Below are 15862 nucleotides of genomic sequence, written 5' to 3' on the forward strand. Positions count from 1 at the left end.
TGGGAGATGATCTATAAAAGTGTCAACTCTTAACACTCAGGGAACCAAAGGAACTCCCTGAAGACAGAAAGGGGATACCCTGATTATAGATTATATCCTGATTATAGATTACTAGTTAACAGATAAATCTGCTACCTGGGAAGCCCCAACAGATAAATCACCTTGTGTTAAAAATTGGTTGAACCAGGACAAAAAACTTTTAAAACACAGTTGGACTACTGTTATAGCTTTTTCCAAAGTCAGTGCATTTTTAAAGGCAAAGCATTTCTTAAACATTTTAAAGGAAAAAAAATCCAAAATAACTATGTTGGAGACATTATGAGATGAATGTATTCATGTTGTATGAATTTCACTCCTTTTTTTTTTTCTTCCTAAATCCAAAGAGCAAATGACCAATCATATGCTTTTTAATACAAACACTATAGGTGAATTAAAGGAAATCAAGCAAGATATCTCCAGCCTTCGTTATGAACTTTTGGAGGACAAGAGCCAAGCAACTGAAGAATTAGCCATTCTAATTCATAAGCTCAGTGAGAAACTGAGCCCCAGCATGCTGAGATGTGAATGAGTCAGCAACCTGGAATTATGGCTTTGACTATAGCACAACTGTGGGCAATAATATTTCTTAGTATGAAATACTTGAAAACCTATGGTGTAAATTTTAAGTATTAACTACCTTTATCATGTGAATCTTTCAGAGTTAGGTCTTAATGATTTTACTGTTTTATCACATGAAAATGGTCATCATTTTAATTGTTTGCCTTGACATTACAAACGATGATATGCCCTTGTATTTAAAGGTCCCAAATGAACTACATTACTGACATTTTTTTGGTCTGTTTTAGAATAAACTCTGTCTTTGCACTACTGGTTTGCCTCCAAGAGACTGTAGGCTCCTTGGGGACAGGGACCATGTCTTATTCATCTTCATGTTTCCAGCATCTAGTACTGTGCCTGGTACATAGTAGGTGCTCAATAAATGTTGTCAAAACCAACTGAACTGCCAATAAAATAAAAATAAAAATTAAAAGGCCATCACTATGTAGCATACCTTCCCTTGTCCAAATGCTGAAGAGATTCTTTTTTTTTTTTTTTTGAAAAAAACTGAAAAAATTTTGCAAGCAGCTATGACTTGGTCAGATTTTCTTAGATTTTTGGCATCACTGATACTCCTAGAACCTTTGAACCCTGAATGAAGAATTTCATAATGAAATAATGGGTTAATAGAAAATATAATTGCAGTACATATTTGTTTCATAGAATTGTTCAAAGCAACACATTAAAGGTTTTTCTAAAGTTATCTACTATACTGTTTGCTTACTGTCTTAGATTTTCATTTGTTGTTTTTCAGTAATGTGAATTTAGTCAGCAGAGGTGAATTTTTTTTAAAGTTGGGGGTTATACAGGGCTGTTAGTTATAACCTCCTAATTCCTGGCTCTGATGATTTAATGCTAAACAACTGACTTCATATCTTGCCTGATAGCTCCACTCTGAGTTTTGGAGGATATGCTATGGGAAGAAATGGAGCAATGGTCGTGTACCTGGAAAGGCATGGCCGAGAATCACGAGGTGTGTTTCATTTCCCTTTGAGACATCTCTTGCCATTATTGCTTATGCTGATTGACATTTTGTTTTGTTTTGTTTTAATCAAGGCATTTCAATTCACTTGCTACACTGAATAGATTGTGATATATCGGTATCTGACTTACTTATAAGTGGGCTGAACACTGGTAATATTGAGGCCTCTTGACTACTAGGAAAGGGGATACAGGCTGGTAAGCTCCCTCATCTCTTCATAGACAATAAAATACTCAAAGTATTTTTTTTTTTTTTACCAGCTAGGTTTAAATCTCTCATTACTGTCCTGATTCTCTTCCATCTGTTCCTATCAAATCATACCAGAATACAAATTATGGTCATAGCTCAAAGATTGTTTTATAGGTTCTAAAAGCCAAATAAATATATAATATTTTAACAGTCACCTCATCACACAGGAAGGCTTTCTAGATGTGAAGACAAAAATGAACATTATACGGAACTACATAAAGCTCTTTAAAGATTATTTTTTAATTTCTGCTTTTGGAGACTTAATTAAATTAAGAAAAGAACTTTATACATTTTTGCTACCATTGCAGGATATTTCATTAACTTTTGTGCTATGATAATAGTATTTTGTCTTAAACATTTTAAAAACTTTATGTATTTTATGTTATGCCTCAACTGAATAAAATACTGAATTTTTTCATTGCTATATGTTACTATACTTTATATGAAAACAGTAAAGATATCAAGTTTCCATTGTAGGCAACACTTTCAGTCTTACATATAGAATTGTTTAGAATTCCAACTGTGAATATTTTTGACTACAGTTACAGAGTGGAATATTAAGTAATGTTTTTTACTGAGGGTGGAAAGATGTTGAATGTAAAAGTGTCAAATTCAGCTAGTTTAGGATTCTTAGAGTCTTGAGTGAGGATAAAACTCATGTCATCTATGCCACGTGAGTCCATACATCTAATATTTTAATACATGCGTTTTACAATTCTAGAACTCTCAACATAGGTTGTTTTTCCTTTATTTACTGTGTTTCTGTAAAACTAGCATTTTTTTCAGTGTTTAAGAATTAATTTATTCAATCAGTATTTATTGATTGTTAATAGGTGTTATAATAATGTTTAAGGGGGAGAAAGTGTAAATAGCAGACAAAAATCCCCATCCTCCTGGAGCTTATATTATAATCACAGTCTAACATGAAAATAATATGTAACAAACATTTATGTCACACGGAAGCAAAAGTGTCCATGTTGGTGGTCTGTTACCTTTGGGTCTCTTCTTGGGTCATCTTCCCAGGGGCTCTGGTCCCCACATTGTGTGTAAGATTAGTATGTTATTGATATTTCACATTTGCCCTCTCTTTATACTTCCTTGGTGAGAGTTAAGCGAAGGATGTGATGCCAAGGCATGGTAGATGCTAGCTATTGGTACCATGGATGCCCTGCCCATGTCCCTTTTCATGGACCAGTGCATGTGTCTCTGAGATCCTGAGTGTCAGCTCCTTAATACTGCCCAACTATCCTGTTCCCCAGGGAATTGCCATTGGCTGAAAGAAAGCAGCCTTGTCCTGGTCTGGTAGTAGCCAACCAGCTTCTGTGAAGACATGAAAAGCTGTTTTCTTGTGTCAAGGTGGGGCCAACTCTTTTGGTGTGAGTTGTACTTCAGAACTCTGGAAAGCATTAGGCTACAGCTAGATTCCAGCAGGGCTTCCCTGGTGGCTCAGAGAGTAAAGAATCCACCTGCGACGTGGGAGACCTGGGTTTGATCCCTGGGTTGGGAAGATCCCCTGGAGGAGGGCATGGCAACCCACTCCAGTTTTATTGCCTGGAGAATCTGCATGGACAGAGGTGTCTGGTGGGCTCCAGTCCATGGAGTCACAAAGAGAACAGCACTCAGCACCGCACAGACTCCAGCTGAGACCAAATCTTTGTTTACGTTCTTCCCTGTTACCATTTTCTGTCCTGCTTCTTCCCTGTTATCACTTTCAATGGTTGCATAATGGCCTACAAAGCAGATGCTCTATTTCCCTATTAGTGGATAGTTAAGCCATGAAATTAAAAGATGCTTACTCCTTGGAAGAAAAGTTATGACCAACCTAGATAGTATATTCAAAAGCAGAGACATTCCTTTGCCCACTAAGGTCCGTCTAGTCAAGGCTATGGTTTTTCCTGTGGTCATGTATGGATGTGAGAGTTGGACTGTAAAGAAGGCTGAGCGTCGAAGAATTGATGCTTTTGAACTGTGGTGTTGGAGAAGACTCTTGAGAGTCCCTTGGACTGCAGGGAGATCCAACCAGTCCATTCTGAAGGAGATCAGCCCTGGGATTTCTTTGGAAGGAATGATGCTAAAGCTGAAACTCCAGTACTTTGGCCACCTCATGCGAAGAGTTGACTCATTGGAAAAGACTCTGATGCTGGGAGGGATTGGGGGCAGGAGGAGAAGGGGACAACCGAGGATGAGATGGCTGGATGGCATCACTGACTCGATGAACGTGAGTCTAAGTGAACTCCAGGAGATGGTGATGGACAGGGAGGCCTGGCGTGCTGTGATTCATGGGGTTGCAAAGAGTCGGACACAACTGAGCGACTGAACTGAACTGAAGACTTTGTTTTAAATAATGCGTTGAGTATGGCTTCTAACCTATTTTTTGTGGTTTTCATAGACTAAATATCCAAAATTGGGGTTATGAGTTAAAAATATAGCTTCATAATTTATAGATTTGGATACATACTACTAAGCTGCTTTTGAAAATAGTTTTATAACTAGTTTAAAGCATCATAGTTGAGCTCATGCTCTCTCTGCAGCATATAGTGGTATCATTTAAATGTTTTTCTCATTTGAAAGGCCAAAAAAAAGTATCTTTAATATTATTGATTACGAGTGAAGGTAACAAATTTTTACATGGTTGTTCAGCTGCCACCTTCTTTGTGAATTGTCCATGTTTTTCTTACTAGAAATATTGTATTTCTTTTTAAAATATTTGTATGAATAGTTTATAAGGATACCAGCTTCACACATTTATCCCATTTTTTTTGTATTTCAAAATTTTGTGACATGCTGAAATGTCTAATCTTTTTTTTTTATATCTGTTTTCTCCTTTGTGCCTTCTTCTATTCCTTTTGTTGTTGTTGTTATTATAATGTTTTTTTCTTCGACATCTGGTGGTTGCCCTCCAACCACCAAGCCCCTGCTTCCCCCTCCCACCCCCTTCTCCCACATGTCCTCCAAGAGGCCGCCATTGACCTCCCACAGACTACCCCCTGCAGGCTGGGGGACATTCTATTCCTTTTAAGATGAGACAGATTTCTTTCTGTTATGGGATGAATTGTGCATGCCCCCTCCTTATCTCCAGATCCATCTGTTGAAGTTCTAACCCCTAGTACTTCAGAATGTGACTCTTTTTGGAGAAAGGACCTTTAAAGAGATAATTAAGTTAAAATTAGGTCACTAGGTTGAGTCTTTATCCTTCATGACTGGTGTCCTTATTGGAGGAGGAGATTGGAACAGAGAAGAACACAGAGGGAAGACTGCGTGATGACATGGGGAAGGCACCAGTGTGCTGCTCCACGGAGACATGCTCCAAGGACTGCTTCGGCTCCCTGCTGAAACCTTGATTTTGTTCTCCTAGCCTGTGAGATCTTGTCGGAAAATAACTTTCTGTTTTGTAAGCCACTTAGTTTGCTTTTATTTTCTAACTCCTTTAGATGGAAAGTCAGGCTGTTTACTTGAGATGTTCCTCATTTCTTGGTGTAATCCTGTATTTCTATAAACTTAATTAGAACAGAATAGCTTCCCTTAGAATAGCTTCTTTTAGAATAGCTTTTTCTGTGTGCCATAGATTTTGTGATATAGAGACTAAAAACACAATCAAAAAGATCAACAAAACTAAGAGCTTTTTTTCAAAAAGGAAACAAAACTGATGAACCTTTGACAAGACTCATAAGGAAAAGAGAGGACCCAAATAAATAAAATTAGAAATAAAATAGAAGTTACAGCTGAAACCACATAAGTGTAATAAAAAACTGCTATAAAGAGTTATAAACCAACAAATTGGAAAATACAAAAGAAATGGATGAATTCTTAGAAACATACACTCTCCCATGACTGAATGAGTGAGAAATAGAAAATCTTGACAAACCAATTAATAGGAATGAAATAGAATCAGAAAAATATAAAACAAACTCCCCCCAAAATTAAAGTTCAAACCCAGATGGCTTCATAGCTGAAATGTTTGTTGTTGTTTCATTGTTAAGTCATGTCCAACTATTTGTGACTCATGAACTGTAGAACACAAAGCTCCTTTGTCCTCCACTATCTCTTGGAATTTGCTCAAATCCATGCCCATTGATTCAGTGATGCTGTCTAGTCATCCCATCATCTGCTACCCCCTTCTCCTTTTGCCTTCAATATTTCCCAGGATCAGGATCTTTTCCAGTGAATCAGCTCTTTGCATCAGGAGGCCAAAACATTAAAGCTTCAGCTTCAGCAATGGTCCTTCCAATGAATATTCTGAGTTTATTTGCTTTAGGGTTGACTGATTTTATCTTCTTGCAGTCTCAGGGACTCTCAAGAGACTTCTCCAGCGCAAGAATTTGGAAGCATTGATTCTTTCGCATTCAGCCTTCTTTATGGACCGATTCTCACATCAGTAGTGCATGACTAAAGGAAAAACCAGAGTTTTGACTGTACAGACTTTTGTCAGCAAAGTGATATCTCTGCTTTTTAATATGCTGCATAGGTTGATCATAGCTTTCTTTCTAAGGAGCAAGCTTCTTTTCATTTCATGGCTGCAGTCATCATCCACAGTGATTTCAGAGCGCAAGAAAATAAATCTATCACTGTCTCCACTTTTCCCCCTTCTATTTACCATGAAGTGATGGGACCGGACACCAAAATCTCAGTTTATTTATTTATTTATTTATTTAAAAATTTTTTTTATTTTTTATTATTTTTTTAAATTAATTAATTTATTTTTTTAATTTTAAAATCTTTAACTCTTACATGCTTTCCCAAACATGAACCCCCCTCCCACCTCCCTCCCCATAACATCTCTCTGGGTCATCCCCATGCACCAGCCCCAAGCATGCTGTATCCTGCGTCAGACATAGACTGGCGATTCGATTCTTACATGATAGTATACATGTTAGAATGCCATTCTCCCAAATCATCCCACCCTCTCCCTCTCCCTCTGAGTCCAAAAGTCCGTTATACACATCTGTGTCTTTTTTGCTGTCTTGCATACAGGGTCGTCATTGCCATCTTTCTAAATTCCACGTATATGTGTTAGTATACTGTATTGGTGTTTTTCTTTCAGTTTTTTTTTTTTTTTTAATGTTGACTTTCAAGCCAGTTTTTCCACTCTCCTCTTTCTCCTTCATCAAGATGCTCTTTGGTTCCGCTTCACTTTCTGTCATTAGAGTGGTATCATCTGCATATCTGAGGTTGTTGATATTTCTCCCAGCAATCTTGTTTCCAGCTTATGATTCATCCAGCCCATCATTTTTCATATGCTACTCTGCATATAAGTTAAATAAGCAGGGTGACTATATGAAGCCTTGTTGTACTCCTTTCTCAGTTTTGACCAGTCAATTGTTCCACGTCCGGTCCTGACTGTTGCTTCTTGACCTGCGAACAGGTTTCTCAGGAGGCAGGTCAGGTGGTCTGGTACCTTGAAAATTTTCCCACAGTTTGTTGTGATCCACACAGTCAAAAGCTTTAGCATAGTCAATGAAGTAGAAATAGATGATTTCCTGGAATTCCTGTGCTTTCTCCCTGATGCAACGAATGTTGGCAACTAAACTTTTGTTCCTCTGGCTCTGTGAAACCTAGCATGTACATCTGGAAGTTCTTGGTTCATATACTGCTGAAGTTTAGCTTGAAGAATTTTGAGCATAACTTTGCTAACATGTGAAATGAGTGCAGTCATATGGTAGTTTGAACATCATTTGGCATTGCTCTTCTTTTGGGTTGAAATGAAAACTGACCTTCTCTAGTCTTATGGCCACTACTGAGTTTCTCAAATTTGCTGGCATATTGAGTGCAGCACTTTAACAGCATCATCCTTTAGGATTTTAAGTAGCTCAGCTAGAATTCTGTCACCTTCACTACCTTTGTTGATGCTGATGCTTCCTATGATCCGCTTGACTTCACCCTCCAGGATGTCCAGCTCTTGGTGAGTGACCACACCATTGTGATTATCTTGGTTGTTAAGATCATTATTGTATAGTTCTTCTGAATATTCTTGCCACCTTAATCCTTTATGCTTCTTTTAGTTCTTTTCTGTCCTTGATGATGCTTATTCTTGCCTGAAGTGTTGCCGTGACATCTCCAATTTTCTTGAAGAGATCCCTAGTCTTTCTCATTCTATTATTTTCTTCCATTTCTTTACATTGTTTAGAAGGGCTTCTTATCTCTTTTTGATCTCTGGATCCCTGGGTTCAATTTGGTATATCTCCCTTACGTTTCACTTATCTTCTTTCCTCAGCTATTTGTAAAGCCTCCTCAGATAACCACTTCCCCTTCTTGTATTTCTTTTTCTTTGAGACAATTTTGGTCATTGCCTCCTGTACAATGTTATGAACATCCATCCATAGCTCTTCAGGCAATCTGTCCATCAGATCTAATCCCTTGAATGTATTCATCACCTCCACTGAATTATCATAAGGGATTTTTTTTTTTTTTTAGGTCATACTTGAATGGCCCAGTGGTTTCTCCTACTTTCTTCAATTTAAGCCTAAATTTATAATAAGGAGCTCATGATCTGAGCCACAGGCAACTCTGGGTCTTGTTTTTACTGGCTGTATAGTGCTTCTCCTGCTCTGGCTGCAAAGAACAAAATTATTATTATGATTATTTTTTGTCATGACTACCTGTTGATAGCCATGTGTAGAGCCATCTCTGTTTGTTGGAAAAGGGTGTTTGCTATGACCAGCATCAAAGTTCACAACTAAATGGCTTCATAGGTGAAGTATGCAGAACATTTAAAGAAGAGCTAACATTTTTACTTCCTGAAAGTGAAGTCACTCAGTCGTGTCCAACTCTTTGTGATCCCATGCATTATAGCCTACCAGGCTCCTCCATCCATGGGATTTTCCAGGCAAGGGTACTGGAGTGGGTTGCCATTTTACTTCCTAAGTGATTCCCCCCAAAATGAAGAGGGAGCACTTCAAACTCATTCTATGAGACCACCATCACCCTGATACAAAAACTAGACAAAGATACTACAAAGAAGAAACTTACTGGTTAATATCCCTGATGAACATGGATGCAAAATTCTCAACAAAATTTTAGCAAACTGAACTCAATAATGCATTAGAAGGATCATATTCCCTGGTCAATAGAATTTTTTCCAGAAATGCAAGGATCAACATCAGAAAATCAATCAATGTGATACTCCACATTGACAAAATGAAGGATAAAAATCATAGGATCATCTTAATAGATGCAGAAGAAGCATCTTATGAGCATACCCTCATCGTAATTCTCAACAAAGAGGTGATAGAGGAAATATACCTCAACATAATAGTCATTCATGATAAACTCACAGCTATGTTTTCTATACCCGAGAATATGTTTCTGTTTTGTAGATAAATTCATTTGCATTACTGTTTAGATTCACATATAAGTAATATCATGATATTTGTCATTCTCTGTCACTTCACTTAGTATGATATTCTCTATGTCTATCCATATTGATGCAAATGGCAATATTTCATTTTATAGTTGCATAATCTTCCTGCATGTCCTATCTAAAACATGAAACCAGTTGTTTGGAGGGAAATGATAGATTTTAGTGCTGGTTTTGGTGACCCAGAATAAGACCTCCATACTTGATATTACAAACTGTACATAGTCTACCTTTTCATTTTCTGTCTTTGAATCCTAAATGTAAGCCCACCAGGTGATGTGCACTACCTGCATGCTGCTGCTGCTGCTAAGTCGCTTCAGTCGTGTCCGACTCCATGCGACCCCATAGACGGCAGCCCACCAGGCTCCCCCGTCCCTGGGATTCTCCAGGCAAGACCACTGGAGTGGGTTGCCATTTCCTTCTCCAATTTATGAAAGTGAAAAGTGAAAGTGAAGTCGCTCAGTCGTGTCTGACTCTTCGTGACCCTATGGACTGCAGCCTACCAGGCTCCTCCATCCATGGGATTTTCCAGGCAAGAGTGCTGGAGTGGGGTGCCACTGCCCTCTCCTACTACCTGCATACATGGAGTCTTATTTTGTATTCTTTCTTTAAAATGAGTTAGATTCAGGAAATGGATCTACTCAACACCTAGGAAATCAGTCAATTTCTTTCATCTTAAATATGACAAAAATCCAATGTTTAGTTTGAAACTGAGCAGGACCCTGAATGATATTCGCAGAGACAGAACCCTGCCTTTTGCCCTCCCCTCCCCCATCTTGTTTGTATTAATAGAAAAGTTTTAGCTTCCTAGACCTTCCCTAAGTTTCAAAGAAAAAAAATTTAGTCAGAGAAGTGAGCAACCACAGAAACAATGAAAAACAGTCAAGCAAGACAAAATAATAATAGTTAAACCATAAAACAGTGAAGAACTTTCAGTCCCTCTTTCAGGGCTACAGATAATGTCCTGAGCCATATCTTTGAGTTATTTGAAAAAGGCCCAGCTCCCACAAGATGGAAGAAGCTAACTGCATGCTTCCCACCAGCATGTAGACCCTAGACTAGTTAGAATCAGAAGGTTGATGATTGAGATTTCTGAAACATCACCCTCAACATCAACCAGAGAACTGAGCAGTAGCTGATCATGCACTCCACCGCACTCTCCCTCACATTAAAACCCCTTCCCTGGAAGCCATTTTGGAGTTCGGGTCTTTTGAGCGTGAGCTGCCTATTCTCCTTGCTTGTCAATAAACGCCGCAGTGAATGCTGCACTTCTCTGCACAGCAGGCTGGTGTCAGTAGACTGGCTTTGCTGTGCATCTGGCAAATGACTCAAGTTTGGTTTGGTAACAAGTTTAAAACTGAATAAACCAAAAAGAATAGAAGAGAAAGACAAAGTTAAAAAGTTGAGGAATTAAACCTGGAGGTAGCAGTATTATTAAGGAGTTTAGATTTTTAACTTTTATGAAGAGAATGACCATGTCATATTGTACTAACATATCCTGAGGTCCCAGAAAAATGTCTGGACAATTGCAGTCACTACATAGATATTTGCTTAATGAATAAAGACAGTAGAATAGAAAATTAAATTCCATATTTTTATCAGAGGTTTAAATGATTATTCATCCCAAAATGATAGAGAATTGAATATCTAGAGAACAAGGAAGAAATTGAAATAATTTTAAAGAGACCATCAGTGGAAAGGCTGTATATGACATTTTAAGGGATCTACAAAACATAAATAAAAGAACAAGAAAGAGGACATATCAAAAAGTGGAAGACTAATCTTAAAGGAAAGTTTAATGATTATCTAGTAAAGGTCCCAAAGAGGGCAACAGAAAAAATGGAGTGGGAAAAAGAATCAAAGTCACAGTGCTGTCAAATTGTCAGAGCCAAGGAAACTATAACTTGTCAGAAAAAGCCTCAACCAGTGATAAACTAGAATAATCACAATTACAGGTATACTTGTGAGTTTTCACCAATGTAAGCCTTAGAAAGTATCCAAAGGAAGTATCTAAAGGAAAAAACTGAAAATAAATATTGACAGAAGAATGCAGCCATCAATGAAGAAGTATCAGACTTTTTGTTAGCAGCATAACATGGTAGAGGGCAATGAACCATTAAGTTTCATTTTTTTTGTCCCATATGGACCATGCATTGAAGACATTCACTTTTCTAATTGACAAGTAATGCTGCACATGCCAAATACCACACTGCAAATGTGCGTGTGAGTTCTGATCTGGGCTAATTGCTATGTTTCAATGGCCTATTTTTTAAAATCATTGTACAAATAACTCTGTGAATTCCTCACAGTGTCTAAGTTATAATAATTTTCGTGTTTTGATATTTGATTCATCAGTTTTCTACCTTGTTTCTCTTTATAATTCCCTTGGCTATCCTAAGCAATTATACACACACACACACACACACACACACACACACACACACACACATATAGAACTTCCCTGGTAGCAGGGATAGGCTACCTACTCCAGTATCCATGGGCTTTCCTGGTGGCTCAGATGATAGACAGTCAAGAATCCGCCTGCAATGCAGAAGACCTGGGGTCAATCCCTGGGTTGGGAAGATCCTGTGGAGGAGGGCATGGAAACCCACTCCAGCATTCTTGCTGGACAATTCCCGCAGCAGAAGAGCCTGGTGTGTTACAGTTTCCATGGGGTCACAAAGAGCTGGACACAACTGAGTGACGAAGCACAGCACAGCAGAGCACATCCATAAATGTGTGCATGTATATATGCACATATTTTAGAATCTGGATCTCTGAAAAACACTTGGTAATGTTTATTGGAAATGAATTTAAATTATGAAATATTTGAAAGGAGTCCTGCTTTTCAGTGATACAGAATGTTTCTGTGTGACTGTGATATAGGTTTCCATTTAATTACACTTCCTTATGTTGTATGATTTTTGTTATAGAAGAATTTCACAGCTATTTCAGAGCGATGTTTACATGGGACATTTTTGATTGCTTTTTAAAATTGTATTTTGTAAAATTCTAGATGCTCTTTGCTGACGTTTTGAAAGACAATAGATTTTGTGTATATTGACCTTAAATTTAGACAACTTGCTGTACTCTCTCTAATTGTAATAATTTTCTTGCATTCTCCATTTTTATAACTATAAAACCATGCGTAGTTTTTCTATTTTTAAAATTTAGTTTTCTTTTATGTATTTGAAATTCTTAAAACTTTTTGATCAACTAGTTATTGTATTTCACTAGAAAGGTGGTTTCTAAAATGATTTTCTCCGTTAACTGACAATGTCTTTAACTCTAATTTACATGAATAGATTTTATATGTTTTTCCCTGGTAGCCATCTGTTTATTGTCTCTCAGCTCCAATTCTCCCTTCATCATCTGCTCTATGAAAATGGACTTGGCTAGGCATTTCCTCCATAGAGTGAGCCTGATGTTAGGCTGCGTCCAGTAGAGGGCGCTGAAAGGACATTACAGGTGAAAGTGTTTCTGGCCTCAATTCCTGTTTTGTTTACCTTGGTCCTGCCGCACAAGTCCATGAGCAGTGCACCTGTGGGACACAGTGGTGGTGTGTGTGCAGGCACTTGGTGATGTTACATTTCTGCCTAATTACAATGACCATGTTTCCAACAACACTGCCAGTTACAATTACTTGTCAATTATAATGACCACTTCCAGTTCAGATGCCTTGTAATACAGGCCTGTGTTACAGTATTCTGATAATCTCCTTCAGCCCTACCATATTTTGTAACATCTGTCTGTCTTTTCAGTTACTCTTCTATTCTACAGATGAATAATTATTTATATTAAACTTTGCTTCCCTGGTGGCTCAGAGGTTAAAGCGTCTGCCTGGAATGTGGGATACCTGAGTTCGATCCCTGGGTCGGGAAGATCCCCTGGAGAAGGAAATGGCAACCCACTCCAGTACTCTTGCCTGGAGAATCCCACGGTGGGAGGAGCCTGGTAGGCTACAGTCCATGGGGTCGCAAAGAGTCAGACTCGACTGAGTGACTTCACTCTCACTATTCTATGTTTAAACTACTCAGTGGCTGTATAACCTGGTTGGATCCAGATTTATAACTCCCATTTTTTCTTTAGAAAATGGAGTTTGCAAGATTTTATTCAATAATATAAACCCCAGAAAATTTAAATAATAAATATACTAATGAATAATAAATAGATGCCTTTATTAATGTTGTCCATGATGTCTTCGGAGAAGGCGATAGCACCCCTCTCCAGTACTCTTGCCTGGAAAATCCCATGGATGGAGGAGCCTAGTGGGCTACAGTCCATGCGGTCGCGAAGAGTTGGACATGACTGAGTGACTTCACTGTCACTTTTCACTTTCATGCCTTGGAGAAGGAAATGGAAACTCACTCCAGTGTTCTTGCCTGGAGAATCCCAGGGACGGGGGAGCCTGGTGGGCTGCCATCTATGGGGTTGCACAGAGTCACACGACTGAAGTGACTTAGCAGCAGCAGCAGCAGCAGTATGATGTCTTTGTTAAAGTAGACGAATTCCCCCCAAAGACTTAGCCTTTTGAAATCTGTGGGTGTTTCTCTAAATTGTCAGAAAGTTATACTAACATTAGTGATAATAATATTTGTGGTAGTTGATATACTAATGAAGAAAGATATAATAATGCTTGTCATGTCAACAACTAGGAATAAGATCACTGTGGCTGAAAAGATAACCATTCCACCTTTTGGATTCTCTTCTCTGTACAGAAATCAGACTTTTCAGTGACAAACTTAGACTCATGACTGATTGTATACTGGTCTGGCAAATAGACAGTTTAAAGTGAATGTCGTTCCAGTACCCTAAGAAGATGATGCTTCATTAAGAATCTAAATTAATATCACTCTTTCTAGGGATACAAGTTACCACTAGTGGAACAAACATTTAATGGTATTAATTTTGTTAATGAGAGTGGTCATTTAGAATGTGTCCATCTCTTGGCTGACATAGTGAACAAACAGCCCAGCCCAAGTTTTAGGGCAGCACAAACCATTTGAATTTATTCATTAAAGTTCCTATGAACAATAGATTCTTCTTGGATTTTCATTCTTTTGTTCAAAGGAGAGTCTATTCTATTGGTAATAATTCATGTGAACCAGTAATGTGAAATAGTCTACATGTCAATTTAGAGAAATGGAAACCCAGTTATATTAGACAGGATGCCTTTGGGTCTCGCTTTCTGTCAGGCAAACAAAGTCTTGGGTCATAGTCCCAGAATCTTTTATTATTTTCTTTTTTTTTTTTTTTTTAGAGTTTTCATTGCTTTTTTTTTTTTAATTTATTTTTTTCCCTTTTATTTATTTATTTATTTATTTATTTTAAATTTTAAAATCTTTAATTCTTACATGCATTCTCAAACATGAACCCCCCTCCCACCTCCCTCCCCATAACATCTTTCTGGGTCATCCCCATGCACCAGCCCCAAGCATGCTGCATCCTGCGTCAGACATAGACTGGCGATTCAATTCACATGATAGTATACATGTTAGAATGTCATTCTCCCAAATCATCCCACCCTCTCCCTCTCCCTCTGAGTCCAAAAGTCCGTTATACACATCTGTGTCTCTTTCCCTGTCTTGCGTACAGGGTCGTCATTGCCATCTTCCTAAATTCCATATATATGTGTTAGTATACTGTATTGGTGTTTTTCTTTCTGGCTTACTTCACTCTGTATAATCGGCTCCAGTTTCATCCATCTCAACAGAACTGATTCAAATGAATTCTTTTTAACGGCTGAGTAATACTCCATTGTGTATATGTACCACAGCTTTCTTATCCATTCATCTGCTGATGGACATCTAGGTTGTTTCCATGTCCTGGCTATTATAAACAGTGCTGCGATGAACATTGGGGTACATGTGTCTCTTTCAATTCTGGTTTCCTCGGTGTGTATGCCCAGCAGTGGGATTGCTGGGTCATAAGGTAGTTCTATTTGCAATTTTTTAAGGAATCTCCACACTGTTCTCCATAGTGGCTGTACTAGTTTGCATTCCCACCAACAGTGTAGGAGGGTTCCCTTTTCTCCACACCCTCTCCAGCATTTATTGCTTGCAGATTTTTGGATCGCAGCCATTCTGACTGGTGTGAAGTGGTACCTCATTGTGGTTTTGATTTGCATTTCTCTAATAATGAGTGATGTTGAGCATCTTTTCATGTGTTTGTTAGCCATCCGGATGTCTTCTTTGGAGAAATGTCTATTTAGTTCTTTGGCCCATTTTTTGATTGGGTCGTTTATTTTTCTGGAGTTGAGCTGCATAAGTTGCTTGTATATTTTTGAGATTAGTTGTTTGTCAGTTGCTTCATTTGCTATTATTTTCTCCCATTCAGAAGGCTGTCTTTTCACCTTGCTTATATTTTCCTTTGTTGTGCAGAAGCTTTTAATTTTAATTAGATCCCATTTGTTTATTTTTGCTTTTATTTCCAGCATTCTGGGAGGTGGATCATAGAGGATCCTGCTGTGATTTATGTCTGAGAGTGTTTTGCCTATGTTCTCCTCTAGGAGTTTTATAGTTTCTGATCTTACATTTAGATCTTTAATCCATTTTGAGTTTATTTTTGTGTGCGGTGTTAGAAAGTGATCTAGTTTCATTCTTTTACAAGTGGTTGACCAGTTTTCCCAGCACCACTTGTTAAAGAGATTGTCTTTACTCCATTGTATATTCTTGCCTCCT

At 38.1% G+C, this 15862-nt stretch overlaps 1 protein-coding gene across 3 annotated transcripts in view; it reads left to right on the forward strand.

Annotated features, from left to right (window-relative positions):
- Positions 1-1300, forward strand: part of TRPC3 (transient receptor potential cation channel subfamily C member 3) — a 74758-nt gene extending 73458 nt beyond the window's left edge. For all 3 annotated transcript variants that reach the window (XM_069557477.1, XM_069557478.1, XM_069557479.1), the window contains exon 12: positions 426-1300. In XM_069557477.1, coding sequence (XP_069413578.1) covers positions 426-568 — 143 coding nt within the window. In that variant the 3' untranslated portion in view covers positions 569-1300. The remainder of the gene's footprint in view (positions 1-425) is intronic.
- Positions 1301-15862: the final 14562 nt, after the last annotated feature.

The sequence above is a fragment of the Ovis canadensis genome, chromosome 17 (assembly GCF_042477335.2).
Source record: "Ovis canadensis isolate MfBH-ARS-UI-01 breed Bighorn chromosome 17, ARS-UI_OviCan_v2, whole genome shotgun sequence".
NCBI classification, from domain to species: domain Eukaryota; kingdom Metazoa; phylum Chordata; class Mammalia; order Artiodactyla; family Bovidae; genus Ovis; species Ovis canadensis.